Here is a 19,351-nt window from a genome sequence, read left to right on the forward strand (position 1 = left end):
GGCCGGTGTCCCCGGGGTGGGTGGCCGAGGTGTGGGGCCAAGCTCAGCCCGTGCCGGGGCGTCCTTTCCTTCCCCAGGAGCCGGGAGCCCCACGTTGGCTGCCTCGTGCCTGGCTGGCCCAAGGGGAGCATGAGCCCGTTCCTCCTCCTCCTCCGGGCGCTGGCGGTCGTTTGAGGGCCCTGTTTTGCTTGGCAGAGGATGAAAGTCCCCGCGGGCTCCGGCCCTCCCTTCAGCATTTCCATGGTGACAGGCGGGCGCTTCTGCGCTGTCCCCAGGGCACCGCAGCGATGCTGCGTCTCCGCGGGGTGGGTTTGGAGCCCCCAGCACGGGGACACAGGGCACGCTCCCGCCCCAGGGCTCGTGGGGGGGACAGGTTGTCCTGTGCCCCGGGGGGTAAGCACTGAAACAGGGACGGGTTTTGTTCGGGGTGCCTGTGGCGTGGACGGGGGCGCCTGCAGCCTCGTGTCCCCAGACAAAGAGCCCGTCCTGTGCCTCTGCAGTGAAACCCGTGCTGGAAAATATTAGGCCGGTGCTGTGTGAGTGATGGCAGAGAAGGGGTGGGGAGAAGCCTGATAAATGCTCCCGCTGCCTGCGGAGGGTGTGTTTCTGCCGGGGGGAAGGCATTTTTCTCCCTTCTGCTGCAGCGCAGACCTTCTTGGGGATAAGCGCGGCAGAAGCATTGGTTGTGCCGTTTGGAGGGGAGCTGGACCCGGAGGGCTTTTGTTTGGATGAAGCATCAGGCAGGCATCTGCATCTCGTGGTGCCCCAAAACCCATCCCTGTGAATGGCTGCCCGTTAAGGGGCTCACAGGGGCTCCTTGCCCCCCCGGGACTGCAACGCAGCGATGTTGCAATATTCCGGGTCTGGGTCCTGCAGTCTGAGTGCCTGGGCACCATTTTCCTGCACGAGACCTCCCAGCTCCTTTGTAGGAGCCAGCGACGTGCAGCCAGAGCTTGTGGGGTGGGTCCAGGAGGTCTTTGTCGGGACTGGCCCCGCACCCACGGGTGCCACGACCCCAATTCTGGGGGCCTCACCCAGCACCCATGGAGCCGGGCGCTGCACCGGGTGGCTCTGGGCGCTTACACAACTCCCCTTCACGCTGCTCCCGCTGCTGCTCGACAGGGTGTTTAGTTAATAGGATTATAAAGCTTTCCTGTCGTTAGGCAACGGAAATCAATGGAGGGCCTCCAGGGCTGAGCCTCAGCCGATTTGCAGCGCGGTCGCTCGATGGCGGTGACGGGTGCGTGGCGAGGGACGGGCGTGGGGCAGGAGGGGGACGTGCCACCTCCTGTGCCGTGCCCTGCTCCGGGAGGATGCTCTTGGCCGTCAGCACCAGCCCTCTTTTGTCCTGCTGCAGGGGCTCGGGCTGCAGCCGGTGCTTTGGGGGGGGGTCTCCGTGCTTTCTGGCCCACCGAACCTGACAGCGTTTGGGTTTGGTCCGTACCCCCCTGCCGCGTCCTCGTTCACCTGCAAGGGGAGCAAACCACGCGCCGGTGTCCAGGCTGAAACACCTCTCCTGCTCTGATCCAGGGCTGGGCTGGCTCCGGAGAGGTCCACAAAGGCCATCGGCTCCTGCATGGCCGAGGAAGCGGTGCCAGACCCCTCGCCTTCGTGCTGGGAGGCTGGGCAGCACCTGAACTGGAGCCCTGAAGGAAACCTCCAGGAAAATCAAGCTGCTCCAGGAACCCAGCCGTGCAACAAGTGTTCCCATCCCCCTGGCTGGCACGGGCTGGTGAGGAGGAGACTGCATGTGGCGGAGGCTTCTTCGGAGCCCCTCGGCCACAAAGCGAAGAGGGAGGGCTGGGAGAGCCTTGGCTTTGTGCGCGGGGCTGGGAACCGCTGAGCTGCTCCGGTTGTGTCTCTTATCTCCGAGCCTGTTCGCTGTCTGACAAGCGATCCGGGGCAGCGATGTGGCTCCGCAGATAACCTCCTGGCCACGGCTTACGTTGCGTAAAGCGCGCCCGGGGAGCTGCAGGCTCAGCAGCACAGCGTCCTGAGGGCTGCAGGGCTGGGGGACAGGACCCCCATCCCCTGGGTGTGTTTGAGCTTCAGTCGGTGACTCGGGGGATGCAGCATCCCCGGCGAGTGCTCCAGGTGCCATGCAGCACGTCCCCGTGCCCCATTCGCCTGCGGGTCTCGATGGCTGTGGACGTATGCCCGCAGAGATGCCCCGGCCTTGCTGCCAGCCTGGTCTCCCTCGGCAGACGGCTGCTGCTCCAGCCTGGCTGCCAGGTGGAATAAACCCTCGCCGGGCAATGATAATTGGTGACAGCAGGGGCTGTCGCGGCTTGCCCGTGCCCTCAGCCCTCCGTGCCCCGCGGCACCGTGCCGTTGTGGAGCAGAGATGCTGCTGGCAGTGAGGAGCTCCTGGTCGCGCTGGGCTGGCCGGCGTGGGGCTGCGCGAGCCCCGCCGTGCCCCGTGTGCTGCCCACCCCGATCCCAGCGAGGCTGGTGCTGCGGTGGGCGGGTATTTGGCGAGATGCTGGGGGTTTTCCTTAGGTTTGGAGCTGGCTGGGAAGAGCTGCGATGCGCACGTGGCAGCTCGTGGCACCTCTGCAGCCCCCAGCTCCCACACCCGCTGCCTGAGCCCAGCACGGGGAGTTGGGTGCCCCTGCGCGAACGCAGTCACCCCGGCTATTTGTGCCCAAAGATCACGTACGGGCTGTGTGCCGGGGATTTTCCTGCCCGAGAGCTGCGCCCAGGCACCCTCCTGGAGCGGCTCTGCCCGCCCTGCGCCCGGCCACCTCCACCCGGGGGCTGCGGCATGGGTGCCCCCATCCCGGGCTCCGTCCCCATCCCCGAGGGGAGGTCGGGATGGAAACCCCATCGCGGCGTTACCATGGCAGCCTCCAGCAGCTCCCTCCTGACGCCGTACCCGCCGTGACGGCTCAGTATCAGCAGCTCCCGTGGGACCCATTCCAGCAGGATAAAGCGCTCTCGGCACGGGACGCGGCAGCTGGAGCGCGAGCGGCGGAGCCCCGTTGCGCTGCTGATGCTGGGAAGCGGCCTCCGAAGCAGAAAGGGGACCTGTGGGCACCTCCGGGCCGTTTTCTATGGGGAAAGTGGTCCTCGGCCTCGTTGGCATCCTCCCCTGGTCCTCGCATCCCCCCAGCCGCGCGTTGCCGCAGTGACCGTCTCCACAGCGACTGGTTCCGAGGGGCCGCATCCAGGCACCGCGGCGGGGGGCGATGGGGACGTGTCCCCGTCCCCTCCTCCCCACGGGACCCGGAGGCTCCCGGGGCTCCTTCCCACCCCCAGGGGAGCGTGGAAGTGGGAATCCCTCAAGTGACAAATGTGTGGAGGAATCCTGAGAAAACTAATTGGTTCTCACCCTCCCCAACGCTCGCTGGCTTTCACTTCGCAGTGGTAATTGCTGCTCCGCACCCATTAAACGGCCGTCTCGTGCTTCACATGGGCTCGACTGAGAATTAATTTTGCGTACGTGTCCCTTCTGGGGAGCTCGGGCATTCGTTCAGGCTGGGGCCGCTGCCAGGAGCGTAACTTTGGGGGTGCAAGGGCGGCTTCTTGAAGTAAACGCCTGAAACTGAGGGTGCGGTTAAAAATGAGTGGGGTTTGTTCTCTTAACTCACTTGGGACAAGGCAGATTTGGAGTGGGATTTGCAGCAGCACCAGGATACCAAAAAAAAAAAAACCTTGGTTTTTGCTGAGGATTTGGTGTCCCACCTGCTCAGGTCCCCTGGAAGCCCCATGGGACACCCACCCACGGGACACCCACCCACGGGACACCCACCCGCACGTCCGAGCCTGCTCTGCCTCTCGAGGTCTGCCCGTGGGCTTCCTGTAACCGCCCCGTTTCTGCAGAGGGATGCCACCGGGCTGGGATTTCTGGGCTTTCGAAAGCGGGTTTCCTCTTCCTATTACCGATAAGTATCGAGGGGGAAGAGCTGCTGGGATTTTCCATTTGCTTTCCGCTTGCCCTGCTGCTCTGTTTCCCCTTTGCCTTTCCGCCAGCCCCGCGCGGTGACAATAAACCCGGGGGGTTTGCATCGCTTCCCCGAAGCAGGGCACTCTCCTGCACGCGCAGGGTGCAGCGCCGTTTGGGCTCGGGGACGATACGGGGAGTCGCAATTTCCTCGGCAAAACAAACCTGCCGTTGTTACTGCCGTGGGATTTCTTTCGTTTTGTGGAAGCCTTTGATGCTGGGCTTCATCAAGCGCCGGGGTCAGCCTTCCTCGGGTGGGTCTTTGTCCTCAGGAGCGAGTCGCTCGGTGGTAGAAGTAGCTAATGGGCTGGGAGAGATCGGGCACTGCTTTTGGAGCAGCCTGAGGGCCTCCACCGCGTGCTGGGCACTGACACCCTCCTGCGCAGAAGTTCGTCACCGAAACCTGCGGCCACCTACACGGAAACTCGGTCGTGGTCCGTCCCAACGAGTCAAAAACGATGGGTTTTGGGTAGCAGGGGCTGTGAGGGATGGATGCACGGCCCCGATCAGGAGCTGGTCTCTCTGTGGGCAGCAGCAGAGCAGCCAGGAGCAGGCTGTAGCCGGTGGAGGCATCGCCGTTTCTCTGTTCCTGCCGAGGCCCTTACTGGAAAAGGGCATTTTCCCAGTTAGAGCTGCGAAGCAGCGAGGTCCCGCTGTGGGCTTCCTCTGCTGAATTGCAGGAAACAACAAAGCCCCAATGCAAAACGAAACGGGGAAGCACCAGGGGCTGCGCTGGAGCTTCCCTGTCTGCCCGATGCGGGGCTGAGGGGTGCTGGGGGAAAGTTTCTCCTCCAGCCCTTGCAGGGCTTCCCCGCTCCATGGGCTCCGTCCTGTGCTGGGGGGTCTGTTACCGCTGCGGGATGGGCATGGGGCGCTGCTGCTGCTGCTGCTGCCGGAGGATTCGGGATTGTAGCTCACCCAGGGTGGAGGTGGAGTGGGATGGGGCCGTCGTTCACGAGCCTGTGCGGGATCGTCCTGTCTGGGCTGGTGTGATGCCGGGGGAACCGTTGCCGTCTGCTTCTGCAGCAGATCTCCCGGTGGCGAGTGCTTCTCGGGACGGCGCTGCAGTCATTCGGCCCCATCAGAAGGTGCAGTCCCGGCCAGCCAAGCCCAGTTGGTTACTGGAAGGTTGTTACTGGAAAGCCGTGCTCTGCTGAGCTGTCGCGGGGCGGCAAGGAACCCGAGCGGGGGCTCGGCGCGGCTTTGAGTCACCTTTCCTGGGAGCGGGGCTGCGGGTGCTGCCCGTGCCGGGGGCAAGCTGCGTGGCCGGTGACGGCAGCGTGCGGCGCTTTGAGTCACCGGGACATTGTGTGCATAGCGAGACGGTGACTCCGTGCCGGGGTGTTTCCTGGGCCGTGGCACTGCCTTGGCAGCGTGAAAAGGGCCGGGCAGGTCCCATAATATTACCAGGCTGAGAGGTGGCCCCGGAGACTCCGTGCAGAGCGGGGCTCAGCTGGGTTCCCCAGTGCAGCTCCAAAACCCGGGCGTGAGCCAGCCTTGCTGTGGGACTTGAGAAAGCAGGGACTGGGCTGCACCACCCTGGGTCTCTGCCCTGTATGCAGCAAGGGGCAGCCCCAAATCAGGGCCTGCTGCTGCCCCCGTTCGCCTTGTCTGCACCCCTGGTGCGAGCATCAGTGCCTCTCCCATAGCCCCGTGAAAAGGTTGGTGCAAATGCTGCAGGAAGGTGTCCTTTGTAGCTAAAGCACCCCGGTGTGTGCCGCTCTCCCCCCAGCACAACTCCTTTTCGGAGCTGTGGGCTCCCTGGGGTGGAGAAGGCAGCCGGTGCCGTGCTCCCCTGGGTGAAACTTCCCACGGAGAACTGACCCCTACCAAAATCTCCGGTGCTCGCTGCCTTTGTTCGGTGCCGTGCCGCGTTTCCAGTGCCATGGGGCTCCCAGTCTCTCGCTGGGTGTGAATTATTTAAGCCTCGCTGTGGTCCTGGGAGCGCAGGAAGGTGTTGGTCTGAAACTGCCTCCGACAATGGGAAGCGGGGATGGAGAAGAGGAGAAGGCAAGAAAAGGGGAGGCTCCCGCCCGGATCAGACATGCTCCCTGCCTCACAGCCTCTCATCCTTCCAGCTCTGCCTGTTCGCCTGCCGCAACAGCCGGAGGGAAAAGCTGTAGCCTCCGCAGACCCGGTTTGATCGCAAGCAGAAATCAACAGCAGGCAGGACCTGTTGTGTCTCGGGGACAATGCGCGGGACCCGCGAGCGCCGCGCATGCAGATGAGGCTTTCAGCCTCGCGCCAGCGCAAGGTGGGAGCCGGCACCGGGATCGCCCCGAGAGCAAGGAGCGGCTGGGGAGGCAGCGTGCCGCGGCATGCTCCCAAAGGGCTGCTCCTCCGACCGCGGGAGCATCGCCCGCTGCACACACGCACACGCACAGAGGCGCGCTCGCTCACACACGCGCACACACGGCCTCTCGGTGCGGCTCCTCGCAGCCCTTTGATTCGCGAGGGAGGAAATAAGGGCGCTCGGAGCGGCGGCAGCAGCTGTTGGCAAGATGCGCTGAGAAAACCGAGCGGGGAGAGATCTCTGGTCCGCTTCCCTGCCTGGGCTGGAGCCCCTCCCGCGAGAGGAGCGGCGGCAGAGAGAGGAGAATGAGCAGCCCCTCCGCGCCCGGGAAGATGGAGGCGAAACCTTTGTTCAACGTGCAGAAGGCTCTGGTGCAGCCCGTGCAGATGTGCATGTTGGATATCCCCCTGAGCGTGCAGGATGACGATGTAAGTGGCAGGCGAGGCAGCCGCCGGCCCCGCGGGGGCTCCGGGGATGGGGTGGGCGTGCAGGGGGGGCAGAGAGGAGCCGTGACCCCACCCCAGCGCTGGCCGGGGCTGGTGGACTCGAGGCAAAGTTGAAGGTGCCAAGAGGTGGCACCGCCTCCCGGCGCAGCCCTTTCCTCCCCAAGCGCTGCGTTTGGAGCCAGCCCGAGCCTTGCTCTTGCAAAACCCAAGATGAAAGGAGGAGTCGGGGAGGCAGGGGAAGCTCCCCTCAGGGTGGGAGACTCGCCGTGGCGTTCGGTGCGGAAGGGCAGGTTTCTCGCAGGTGTCCTGGCTGGGGATGGCTCGGAGGTGGTGGCAGAGCTCGGGGCCGCCCTGCCCGGCCCCTCTGGCACCGTGGGCACCGCTCCTGCCTGCTCGGCTGCAGCAAAGGGCAGGGCTTGGATGCACAAAGTGGCGCTGGCTGCAGCGCTGGGGTGGATTTCCCCAGGCGTGTGGCTCAGGGTGCCCGTCGTCACCTTAACTCTGCCCCTCGCAGGAACACACCGGGAACCCGACCGCACGGGGGAGAGCCCTGCCCCAAAGCTGCCAGGGACCCCAACGTAGGGGCAGTGCTTCCCCCAGCTCGCGGTGGGCGAGCAGGCGGCATCCCGGCTCCGCGAGGGTTCGGGATGCGCTCCAGGTGCCGTCAACATTTTGGGGCAGAGCTGCCTCTGGCTGGGGAGCAGGGGAAGCCCCCGCTCTCGCTGTGCGTGCTCAGCGGTCGTCCTCACCACAGGGGCCTTAAATCTGCATTTTTTCCTGGTGGAGAGCGATCAGAATATAATGGTGAACGTTACCTTCTCTTCTGCGTTACCTGCGTGCTTAAAGGGATAAAATGACACCGAGAGGAGAGGAGGGAGGGCTCCCCTGCGGGCGCCGTGCCGGATCCTGGCAGGGGTGGGCAGCCCCAGCCCAGCCCAGCTCCTCTGCAGGGATGGGCTCGCAGGGAGCCTCCTATATTTAGAAACACCCCAGGGGTTTTGCCAGCACCCAGGGTGCCGCTGTGCTAATGAGGATACCTGCGACGGTCACTGCAGAGCCAGCAGGGCGTGCCGGGGCTGGGAACGCGCCCCGAAATCGTGGCAGGGAGGGGAGGAGGGAGGCGAGGGCAGCCTGCGGGGTGCTGGAGCGCGGGAGGAAGGCGCCGACCTCGCAGCCGGGTGCTTTATTCTCATTTAGCTTGATTTGTCAGCAGCTCACACCTCGCCGTAGCCATACCTGGGGCTGGGTTTCCCCGCAGCGTGCGGTGTGCTGTGGGATCCTCAGGGTTCACCAGCGCTGGAGACCGGTGTCCGCCTGGGACGGGGCGTGGGGATGCCCTGCCCCGGGTTGCTCGAAATGACCTCTGCCTGCTAATTGTATCCGTGGTTTCATTGCAGAATGGAAAAAATAATAATAATTAAGGGGGTTGTGCACAGTGGGAGGGATTTTTTTTTGTTTGGTGTCCCCAGCCCTCCGTCACCGCCGGGGCGTTCGCTCCATTGTGCGGGACGGAAGGGGTTAGCGCTTCCCGGTGGAAACCCAAACCACTGGGAGCACGTTCTCCAGCATCCCCCTTTCCACTCCAACTGGGGCTCCGCCTGCGTGCCTCGCTGTGTTTGCGCGAAGGAAACCCGGGGATGCTCGCTGCCTTCCCTTCTCCCAGAAAGCGGGGGCGAGGCGGCTGCGCCCCCGCAGCGCCGGCACCTCTCTCCCTGCTTGGAGCCCCCGCAGCGGGGAAGCCGCGGGCGAGGAGCGATGGGGAAAGACCTCGCTGGCGGCCAAGGAGCTCCCCCAGCCGCGGATGTCAGTGCCTCATGCCCGCCCAGGGCTGTCCCCACGCTGTCACCTCGCCGGGTGGCATCTCCTGCTCTGCTTCAGCACCTGCAGGCTCACGGCTTGCCTTTCCTCTTGGAGAGGGCGCAGGGAATTTGGGAGAAGATTAGGGACTGTTACACGGGGACTTCAGATGCACGCACCTGAGCGGAGCTCTAATAAGTGGACGGGGTCCAGGGGCCGATTGAAGCAGGGACCACGCTGACAAGCGGCCGAACGCTGCCCAGCAGCACTGCCTCCCGACCCGCCGCGAGCGAGGGAGCACCCGGGCTGCTCCGCAGGAGGCAGGGATGGGAGCGGATAAAACAGACCTGCATCACGGGAAGGGAGTCGGAGCAGCATCCCAGCTGCGTCACCGTGCCCCGCTGCTCTTTGGGGCGCCCCCTGCCTCTCCCCACTTGTTTTCCTTTTGCAGCTAAGGGAGGGAGGAAGGGACATTGGCACCCGTGGCACGTGGGCACCCGTGGCCACATCCAGGGGCTGGCACCCCGGCGTGGTGCCGCGTGCCAGACAGAGGTTCCTCTCGTTTCCGTCCCCCTCGCTAGCTGCCGCTGGGGCTGCCAGTCCCTCCCTTTCGTAACCCAGCCGAGCAGTTGCAAAATTTCTCAGGGTGCTTCTCGTGCTACTATGGGTAGGGATTTCCAAACCTTCGCTAATAAAAGAGTAACGGTTTCTGTATCTGGGAAATGGGGAAATCAATGAACGGGCTGTCGCAAGCGATGTAACGGCTTTTGGGGGCACCTCGGCACTTCCCTCGTAGGATGGAGCTGCACGGCAGGCCGCTTGGTCAGCTTCCTTGGCAGTATCTGCTCCCTGCGAGTGGTGGGGACGGGGACAGCGTCCTGTGGTGCTGGGGTGCCACTGCCTGGGCACATCCCAGGGGGTCAATCCCATGCCTCGGGCTTTGGGAAGCCATCGGGTGAAGGCACCAGCACCCTGCTCAGCCCCCCGTCCTTGCTCCTCGGTGACGTCCTCGTGAGCGCAGTAGGTTTGACTTCAAAGCAGTTAGCAAATATTTTCCACTCCAGTGGGCTAATTAGTTAAATTACATTTCACATGCTAATTTATTCCTCTAATATTATTTTTTTTCCCAATGTGCTGACGTACAGGAGGAGATAAAAGCTTGGTTTGACCTTAGAGCCAGGCCCGGAGGAGCTGGAGATGGGAGCGAGCGATCTGTTCCCAGGTTTGCTGTAGCCCAGGTTTATTCCCCGCTGCGTTCAGAGATCTCGTTCGGCTGGGCTTTTTGTGTTTTAGCTGACTGCGGCCTGGGTACCTTGGGTGTAATGTCATCTCCTGGCACGTAGCAGAAAAACTTGGAGATCAGCACTAATGAGTTACCGATGCTCCATTACTCAGGAGCACAGCGGTGTGCGGCACCATACAGCCTCAGAGTGCTGTGTAGATGGCAAGGGACGAATCCTGCCCGGGGGGGCTCGGGGCAGCGCCGTCTCCTGCACACCAGCGGCACCGGGGCTGCCCTGGGGGCTCAGTCTGCTCCTCGACAATCTGCCCTGCGCCAGGGCTGATGGAGCTGCTTGTGCAGGGGCTGGAAACGAGCCTTCCTCACCACGCTTGGGAGGATGAGCGCCCCTGGAAGGGAGGCGGATGCTCTCCCCATCCCGAGCCAGCAGGGCTCAGCACCCTCCCATGGACGCAGCGGGTGTTTTCGGGTGATGGGATGAGCTGGCGAGTGGGGGGACGCATGGTGTGAAAACCTTTCGTCCCACTGGTGAACCCTTGCTGGTGACTGAGCCCTGCCCAGAGACTCAGCGCCCACGCCCCCCTGCAGCATCCCTCGTTTGGGTGGCTTTGCCGACCCGTGCCCAGCGGGGAGCGGGTGGGCTTCCAGCCGGCAGGACGGGGAGCTGGAGCTCGCGGGGGTCACGGGTCGGTCCCAGGCGCTGGGGCGAAGCAGTCGCTGAAAACAGCTCTGCAATGAATCAAACGCTTTGTCGTGTTTATATCAAAGGCTGTTTCTTTTCCACTGCCTGTGCATGGTAGATGTTATCAGGAGGGAGGAGCTGAAAATGAGCGCTGGGACTGTTTCCTGACCACAATTACAGACAAAAACAACAAATCCCTCCATCCTCTCTCTTTTGGCCAAACTCTCCTTTCCCCTCGGGTGAATCACCGCTTGGCTTTTTAGAGGAAAACTGGAAACTACGGAAAAAGTCACCCAGGCTGAATCCTCATCCGCGAGGGCAGAATTCCAGGAGAGCGCTGTAAAATCCTGGGACTTGTGGGAAGCAGCAGAACCCCCCCCCACTGCACCCCTGCCTCCCTGGGGGCCGGGTTTCACCCCCCTGGCGAGGCTGCCCCATGGGTTCAGAGCGTGCAAACAAGTGTGAGGGGGCACGGGCGTGCTTCTTGCTTGTGGTGTCCGTGCAGGTGGCCATCCTGGGAGCTTTGGGGACGGTGGTGGTTCCCAATTCCAGCTGCTGGGGGGGCTGGTTGGCGTGCTGGGCTGAGCTTTCACCCTGGGCTAAAGGGACGGGGGAGAGGGTCGCCGATGGCTGCTGCGTTTGGTTCCCGGGTGCTAACGCGGCTGGAGTCGTCGCCTCCACGTCCATGCAAGCTCCTCGACCGAATCCACGAGGGGAACGGGGCCGTGGGCGTTGCTGGGCTGGCGATACTTTAATAAGCAGCCAGCAGGACCGCAGCGATGCAGCCGGGCGGGCGAGGGTTGCCAAACCGAAATGAGAACCCAGACCTCTGGAGCCTCGAGCAGAGTCTGCCCCGTGCCCGGGACTCATCCTGCCCGGCCACTCGTCATCGCAGCCCCAGCGGGTGGCTCGGGGGAGCCCCACGTGCCGACTGGGAGACGGGGCTCGCTGGTGTGATTAAAGCAATGCTAATTCTCCCTGTGCTGCAAGTGCAGAAGGAGCTGATGCTTCCAGGAGAACTGTCGGACTGATCTGCTTTCCGCGGGTTTTTGTAAGTGATTGGCTGCGTCTGTGCTTGCCAGTAGCTGCAGAGTAGAAATTGCAAAGAAAATTTGGTAACACACCTCGTGCTGTGTCCTCTACTGGTACAAGTCAAGGCAAAACCACTGGTTTGGGTGGCGATACCCCCTAACTCTCGCTTTGGACGTGATTTAATGTTCAGAGAGATGTCCTGGAGTGTTGCCCTGTCGCTGTGCTCTTCCTCCTCCCCATTTTTTAGCCCCAGCTGCTGCCCGAAGTCCGGGGGCAGTGTGAGAGCTTGCCCCTTGCAGCTTTTACTCTGCAGACAAGCATCTCCCAGAGGCGTGGGCTCAGCCTCCTGAACTTTCTCAGGTGAGGTGGGCTCTCTTCTCCCCGTTTTTCTCTCTCCTCTCTCGTTTTCCATCCCGACAACACCACGAGGGCCGTCGAGCTCGGCGGAGCACCTCGCACGGCTCCCGGCGCCCGCGTGCTGCTGGCGGTCGCTGGCTCCGTCCCGGTGCCCTGGCTGCAGCTGCCTCCCGGCGGCACGAGGTCCCTCTGGGACAGCACGTTGTCACTGTCACTTGGCCCCGGGGCTCGGAGCAGGGCTGCGGGCGCAGCTGCCGTGGCAGCGTGCCATGAACGTGCCGGCGCCGCTCCGCTGAGCCACGGCGGGGTTCGGAGGCTGGTTTGGGGCTGTGGGAAGGGTGCGTTGCAGTGCCCAGCTGGGGCTTTGCAGGGGCACAGGGGTGCTTCTCGCTGACAGCAGCTCCTCTCTCGCAGTGCTCAGCGTCCCTGAAACATTTCGGTATTAATATTTCAGCGAGGGTCGGCGCCGTCCCGCCCCGAGGAGGTGGCTCGCGGTGGATGCTGCCCGGCGGGGCAGTGGTTCCCTCCGTCATCTGGCCGTGCTGCAACGTGCAGGCAGGCACTGTGACGGTTCGCTTTGGGCAGAACTTGTGACACTCGGTATTTTTAACTCGTGGGGCACGCAGGCTGCCTGCTGAGGGGAGCCGCAGTCCACGGCCGAGGCTTTCAGGTGTCCCCTCGATACCGACGCTGGCTGAGAGCAGCATCCCTGGTGCTCGCCTTCCCCTGTGCCTACACGGTAAGGAACTGTCTCTCTTAAAGTGAAGACCCAAAGTTATGAACCGTGAAGGCTGTTTACATCCAAAGGCTGGCTTGCCGATTTTTCTTGCGTCCTCTGCCGTGCAGCCTCATGCAGGTGTCTCCTCATCCCAGGTCCTTGCTTCTCTCCCGGCTCCCACTGGGTCGGAGTGCCCTGGCTCTCAGACAGCCTGCGGGCTGGCAATCCCTGACCCGCTCCCGTTGATGGCTGCCTTTGCTTTTCAAAGCTGGGTGCTGCCAGCTCCTGAGGGCAGCGGGCAGGGTCAGGCCCTCGGCCGGGGCGCATCGAGGAGCTGTTTGAGGTGAGCGGTGTGATGTGCTTGGTGGTGTCTGGCCGTGATGCTGGCAACAGGGCAGCAAATGCAGAGCTTTAACACCCCCAGTGATGCTGGGCCACTGCTTGCTCTGCTGGGAAACAGCATCCAAAAAGAAAAACCCTAAAAATAACCCCTTTCTGCTCGTCCTTTTCTTCTCCCTTTAGGCTTCTATGTGCATTGGTCTGAGAGTTTGGGTTTTTTTCTTTCATCGTAGCTACCCACCCCTCTTCCCCCCAGCCCTTCTACTTCCCGTTCTGGGTACTGAGCACAAACCAAGAACTGTGAACGGAGAGGTCGGAGGGGAAACGCGATTTTTAGCAGCAGCCTCCGGGCTGACCGACCCCAGCAGCCGGGGGCACCTCTGGGGCCATGGGGGCGGCGGGCTGGAGCCAGCTGCTGCAGCCCCCCAGGGTCCAGCAGCATCGCGGTCACGGCTCGGGGAGCTCCTGCCCGGGGGGGTCCCACCTGGGCAGCCCCCGAGCTGCTGGGGCTGGGAAGTGGAGATTAATCCCCACCCGCTGCGTGCGAGGGAGAGGGATCAAAAGGAACTGTGAAAATCCCGGATTTCCCTTCCCGTTTGGCAGAGGGAAGCAGGGGGCAGGAGACGGACGGGCTGCGGGGCGCAGCGCCACCATTTCCCATTGCACGGGGCTCGACACCCTGCGCCCGTGGGCCTTCATCCCTGGTTATTTTGGGGTCAGCACAAGGCTGCATCCTGGCAGCAGACCCCATCCAAGACCTCCAACAAACCTCAAATTCCGGGGGGCCCCCTCGCCACGAGGCTGCTCCAGAAAAGAGCTTTGCAAGTGGATGTGGATGTTGGGAAGGGAAAGCAAGGCTCTGAAGGGAAGGGAGGCTCTGAAGGGAAGGGAGGCTCCGAAGGGAAGCTCCACGGGGCTCTGGCTTTGGCAAGGAGGTGACTCGGCACACGCCAGCCCGGTGAGGCACCTGCGTGCTGCCACGTTGCACGGCTGCGTGTCATGGAAACACTGACACAGCCCCGCACCAGCGTGTCGCAAACAGCAACGGGGTAATTAACCATCAATACGTAACGATCTTCACTGCTGAGATGAAAAAAAATCAACACGCAGGCTGCTCGGCAGTGGGTTAATCAGCCCGACCTGTCGGTGCTGTGAGAGCTGACGGTGGGAGAAGCTCGTTGGGGCAGGATGCGGCCGGGCACTGCGATGGCTTGCCGAAAGTCCTGCCAAAGTCGGATCAGAGCCTTTGGGAGCAGCTCGTTGCACTCGTCTTCTGCTTCCTGACCCACCTAAAAACGCCTGGGTCACATTTCCTAGCCTTCTTCCCTGCAATGAGGAGGCAGAAAACTCTTAAAATCCGTTTTCCTACCGAAATGAGGTTAACGGCGAGCTGGTGTCTGCCTGTCTGTGCCCCCCTCCCCGAGTGACTTCTCAACCTGCTGGCCCGCTTCATGCAAAGTCGGCGGAGGGCTCGCAGATAATTAGATCTATGCAAAAATGATGAAAGGAGGTAGCTGAGTGGAGGAAAGGAATCTTGTAAATGCCCCCAGAACAGCTGTAGCGTGAGCTCATGTATTATTAGACACCAGAAAATCCACGTGGGAGACGCTGCTTACAAACGCTTTAACCACAAAAACATTTTCAGTCTCAGTTCGTACATTTTTAGGCACCGAAGGCGGCCTCGAGACACAAAACCATAGGAAACGAGACCCGAGTAGTTCCAGCGCTCGCAGGGTGACCTTGTTATTTTAACGAAAACCAAAATTCTTCGGCGCTCGCCGTGATCCCCGGAGCCAAGGCTCTGAGGAAGAAGAGCGTAAATCACGACCCGGAGGGCCAGCAGCGCCGCGGCCGGACCCGGTGCCGTGACTCAGCACCGCCGCTGCTGTTTGTGCCACCGAAACCGAGGGATAAAGCTGGCCCCGTGCCACCGGCGGATGGCATTGTTGGGAAGAGCGCTGCTCCGCCGCGCCAAGCAAGCCCAACAAAAAGCCGTGCTGGCCGTCGGGGGACGCGCCGGAATAACTTCCCCTGCTGAAACAATGCAGAGCGGAAACCTTTTCAAGTGGTTACTACCGAGGGGAAAATAATTTGGGCTTTTCTAAACATCCTCTGAGGGTCTGACAATACCTGGGAAGGCTAAAAGACTTTTGCGATTCTTAATTGACTTTTCAGCCATGTGGCCGTGTGTCTCATCGGGGCGATACCCGGCTCGGGCTCTGGGCAGTCAGACTTTCCCTTTCCAGCTCTTGCCAGGCTCCTTTCCTGCCTCTCGTGGGGACACCAGAAAGTGTTAAAGCAGGATCCTTCCATCTCTACTCGCTGCGCTCTGCCCCGACCGAGGGGATTTGGCCCAGGTGCTGTCAGCGTCAGCGAGCACCCGCATGCTGTCCTATCCCATGGCCCTGCCCCGCTCCTGGCCCTGGCTTCTCGCTGCCAGCCACGCCATCGCCACGCTCTGCGGCTGCCTCCAGGCTTCTCCCCTCGCTCCAAACCAAGCCAGCGTCCCTGCGGCTTGCACCGCGGCTTCCCGACGTGCCCGGGTTTTGATGTATGCTTTCCCTGACGCTTGTGCGGCTGGAGGAGATGCAGGGCCATTGTTGGAACATCCTTTTCCATATCCCCCATTAAAGGGCTCTGTTCCTGTTTAGCTGGATTTCTTTGTTTTAAGTAACCTCAGTTATTTACTTGTGGCATTAGCGCTGTGTGTGCGGTGCACCTTACTGCCGCTTCGTGTATTTCCAGGATCTGGCATTTAAATATGTTCCACCTCACTCCTATTCTGGGCTAACTCTGCGTTAAACCCGGGCTGCCCTGAGCCTGTTTGGCCTTGCTGCCAGTAGTTCTGCTCAGCGTGGCTCTGCAGCCTGCGTGGGTCCCATGTTTAGCTTTGGACGTAGTGCAGTCCTGCACGGTGCATCAGCTCCGTGCGCTGCTCCTCTGCCTTTGTGCTTTTCTCTTGGGCCTCCTAGCAGCTCCGTGGCCCTGTTCCCTCCCCTACGTGTGCCCGGACACGTTTCAGCAACGGGGATGCTCATGGTGCTGGAAAATGTGCCAGGGTAAGGAGCTGGCGATGAGCAAAGTTTCTTCGTTATCCGTCGGGATTTCTCCGTTGGTCCGCTGCCAGGTCCTCGTGTTTCCGAGAGGCTCCTTTTACAAGATTCAGCTGAATGTGTCAGTTCGGCTCCTTACCGGCGCTGGAAAAATGTACTTGCTGCCCTTGAAGGTACCTTGAAAGGTGAGCGGAGCCCGAGCCCCGCTCTGTGTCTGTCCCATCCAGGCGCCCCACCTGGCCGTGGGGAGCCCTTTTTGCCATCCGGGTGATTTTTAGGGGGCTGCACCAGGCTGGAAGGGGGCATGGGGGGGAGAGGGAAACGCTCAATAATGCCCAGGGAATCCCGTTATGGGTTGAGTTCCCTTTGGGAAGCGTCACAGCAGGGACCCTGCAAGGCTCAGGGGTGCTTTGCCAACGCCTTGCCCCATGTCAGGAGTCGGCAGCTCTGTATTTCTGACACTCATAATGAAATCTCACTGCGCCGTCTTATTTTCCTGGTGGACGAGAGGGCCCGTTTTGATTTCAGAAAGGAATTTATCGTATCTTCAGGGGTTACACCCATTCCTGTCTTTCCCTGCCAATTTCTGTGGCTTCTTAACCTTTCTCTTTCCTACCAGTGGTTTGCCTTTTCCCTACTATCCGACAGAGGAGTGCAAGCACGGGTGGAAGCTGCAGTAATTCAGAGCACCTGGGAGCCCCGAGCTGGCCGCATGCTGATTGCTAAGCAACGCAGAAAAATGTTTTTCCTGTTTTTCTTTTGGTTACGAGCACCTTAGGTGGTATTTGTTAAAAGAGCTGACTGAAACATTCCGGCAGAAAGGTGATAGGGAGATAAAAGCTGCCTTTAAAGACAAATGGCTCAAGAAATACGTCTCCATGTCTGCAGCGTGTCCGGCTGCAGCAGCCCCGTGCCCGCTGACCTCGGCTCCGGGAGCCTGAAGTTCAGCCGAAGGGGAGAGGCTGCAGCTCCCACTCGACACGGGGACGTCTGGTGCTAAAAGCTGCTGGGGATCCAGCGATCCTCCCCCAAAACCAGCCAGCCCTGGGCAAGCTGCTCTGGTTGTTTCGCTTCATCCCCCTGCTGCTGGCCGCCCTGCGAAGCGCCGTGAGGTCTCTTGGTGCTTTTCCCAAGATGGAGCCTGTTATCTTTGGCTTTCTGGGCGTGTTTCAATGTTAGCAGTCGTATTTTGCCTCTCATTTTTTTTCTGGGTATTTTCTTTTCGCTGTAAGTGGCTGCGTGACTTCTTTGTGGCAATGTCCCCGTGCGCCTTTCCCCAGAAGTGTCCGCACGAGGTGTGCTGTGGTCAGTTGTTTCGCAGAAAGTGGCTTTGATTTCCCCGGGCACCTCGTGCCGGCCTTGTTCTGCTGAATTTTAGAGGTCAGCAGGTCTGAAAACCTGAGGCTTACGCTATCATCTGCTGCCCTAATGGAAGATGCTCAAATATCGTGGCAAAGCGGGTGGTGTGAGCACTAGGATGGAGTGGAAATATTCCTGCAAGCTCGTTAGTCTTCCAGGCCGGTGGCATAATTGTGCTGCCATGGCCGAGCATCAGGCTCCGTGGGAGGTGCTGCGGCCCGGCTGCTCACGGGGGGCTGCAGGAAACCAAGCCCGGCAGAGCGGGATGCAGAGGTTCAGATCCTGATTGCCCGGGGATTTGGTGCGCTTCCTTCGCTGGGCACTGACGATAACTTGGAGCCTGCCTCGCTGCCTGAGATGTTTGGTGTGCTGCGCTCCTGAGTCAACCCGGTGCCCGATCCTGCTGCCCGTGGTTGCAACAGGGGTGGCAGCAGCACAGGCGCTGAGTGCAGGGGAGCCCGGGCAGCCTTCCCCTGCCTGCACAAAGAGCTCCTGTGCCAGAGAAAGGGCCCAAGAAACGCCCCAGACCTGGAGGCAGCGCTGGGTCTGAACAGCCGGGCTGAGGGATTCCTAAAACACCCTGGCAAGCGGTGTCTGGCTCGCCCCTAAAATCTGGATAAAAACTGTCATGGATCGTGATCACGAGTGGGAACTGGGGCTGTGGGAGATGGGGCTGGCTGGGATCCACTGGTCCCCAAATAAATTTTGGGAGCGGCTGCTCTAACCTAACATCGGCGTGCAGGGGGTACTGAGCGCAGCGCTGATATCACTGCCCCTTCTTGCACAAGCCGTGAGGTTTTTTTCCTGGAGTAGAAGAGGAAGTGGTGCTAGTTCTTTGTTTTATAAGAAACGCTAATAATAATAATAGTAATTTTCCAGTTGAGCCTGGGCCTTGGAGAGGCGAGGGCAGTGGAAGTGAAAGTTTCAAATGAAAATCTGAACGCCCAGAAAGTTTTGATTCAGGACTCAAAGCAAGCAGTAACAGACAGCCCAACTTCCAGTTAATAATTCTTTTCTACCAACAGCACTTCTCCTCCCAAGTGCCTTACAAACGAGGATGCAAAGCGCTTCCCCAGCCCCTACGGCGCGAGGAGGTATTCCTGCCTCCATTTTGCAAGGGGCCGGGCACGGAGCGCTGCGGGGACTGACCCGATGTGCTTCATGAGCTGGTGCCAGCCACGATAATGTCGCGACTCCCATTCCCAAACTGTGATTTCCCAGACTCCCGACTGATGGGGAAAAGCCCCGGTGATGTGGAGTACGGGAACAGGGTCAGCAAGAGTCGTGTCCTGCAGGAAGCGCGCTGGGAAGCCCTGCCCCGCAGCGGAGGACAGTGAAGGAGGGCGGCTGTCCGCAGGGCTGGCGGAGCTTCGGGGTGCTCAGGGGCTGTGGGATGAGCTCAGAGCTCAAATGTGCTGGGGAGAGAACTCGGGGTGTGCGCTGAGCCCTGGTATTGAGCGAGAAGCCAAGGTCTGAGCCTGCAGGTGCCGACCCAAAGCTGTCGGGAACTGGCGTAGCGTTTGCAGAAGCCCCTGGTCGTTACCCGTTCCGCATCGTTAGCCGCGTGGGGAAGCCTGCGGGCTGGAGGCTGTGGCAGACGAGCGCAGGTTTGTGATTTGGAAGTGCATGGGTTTGTGTTTATTCAGTCAAAAGCTCATTGCAGGGTGATGGAAAGAAACCAAGTGAGGGATTTCCCGCAGCACCCGGTTCCTGCACCCGTCTCTGCTCCTGCGCCTGCTGAAGTCGCTGGGACATTTACGGCTGACGTCAATGCAAAGTGCTCAGTGTGTTGTGAAAAGCTTTTGCTGAGCTTGCCAAATGTAAAATGATTATTATTTTTTTTTAATGAGTCACTCAATCGTAGATGGTTTCCTTAAATCCCCTGCTCCAGGAGTCACACGTATAAAATCAAGGTAACTTTCAAAAATTTCTTGACCTTCAAGGGAGAGAAGCATGAGGGTGTGATCCAAGTGTTGCCTTTCAGCTCTACGCTTACAGGCAAAGACGGAGCCCTGAAAAGTTATTTGTTTCAAGTCTCACGGTTTTCAAGAGCTTGGCCCCTGAAGGCTGAGTGTTTGGGGTTAGCTGCGCT

The 19,351-nt window shown here is 60.9% G+C and overlaps 1 protein-coding gene across 2 annotated transcripts in view; it reads left to right on the top strand.

Annotated features, from left to right (window-relative positions):
* Positions 1–19,351, top strand: part of RALGDS (ral guanine nucleotide dissociation stimulator) — a 48,792-nt gene that overhangs the window by 4,367 nt on the left and 25,074 nt on the right. Inside the window, exon 1 of one of the 2 annotated variants that reach the window (XM_080561771.1) lies at positions 4,054–6,664. The exons of the other annotated variant lie outside the window; for it this stretch is intronic. Within the exon in view, the coding sequence (XP_080417897.1) occupies positions 6,542–6,664 (123 nt within the window). The 5' untranslated portion in view covers positions 4,054–6,541. Of the gene's footprint in view, positions 1–4,053; positions 6,665–19,351 lie in introns of those variants that run through there. 2 annotated transcript variants of the gene reach the window in all.

The sequence above is a fragment of the Anser brachyrhynchus genome, assembly GCF_964034855.1.
Source record: "Anser brachyrhynchus genome assembly, chromosome: 19".
NCBI classification, from domain to species: domain Eukaryota; kingdom Metazoa; phylum Chordata; class Aves; order Anseriformes; family Anatidae; genus Anser; species Anser brachyrhynchus.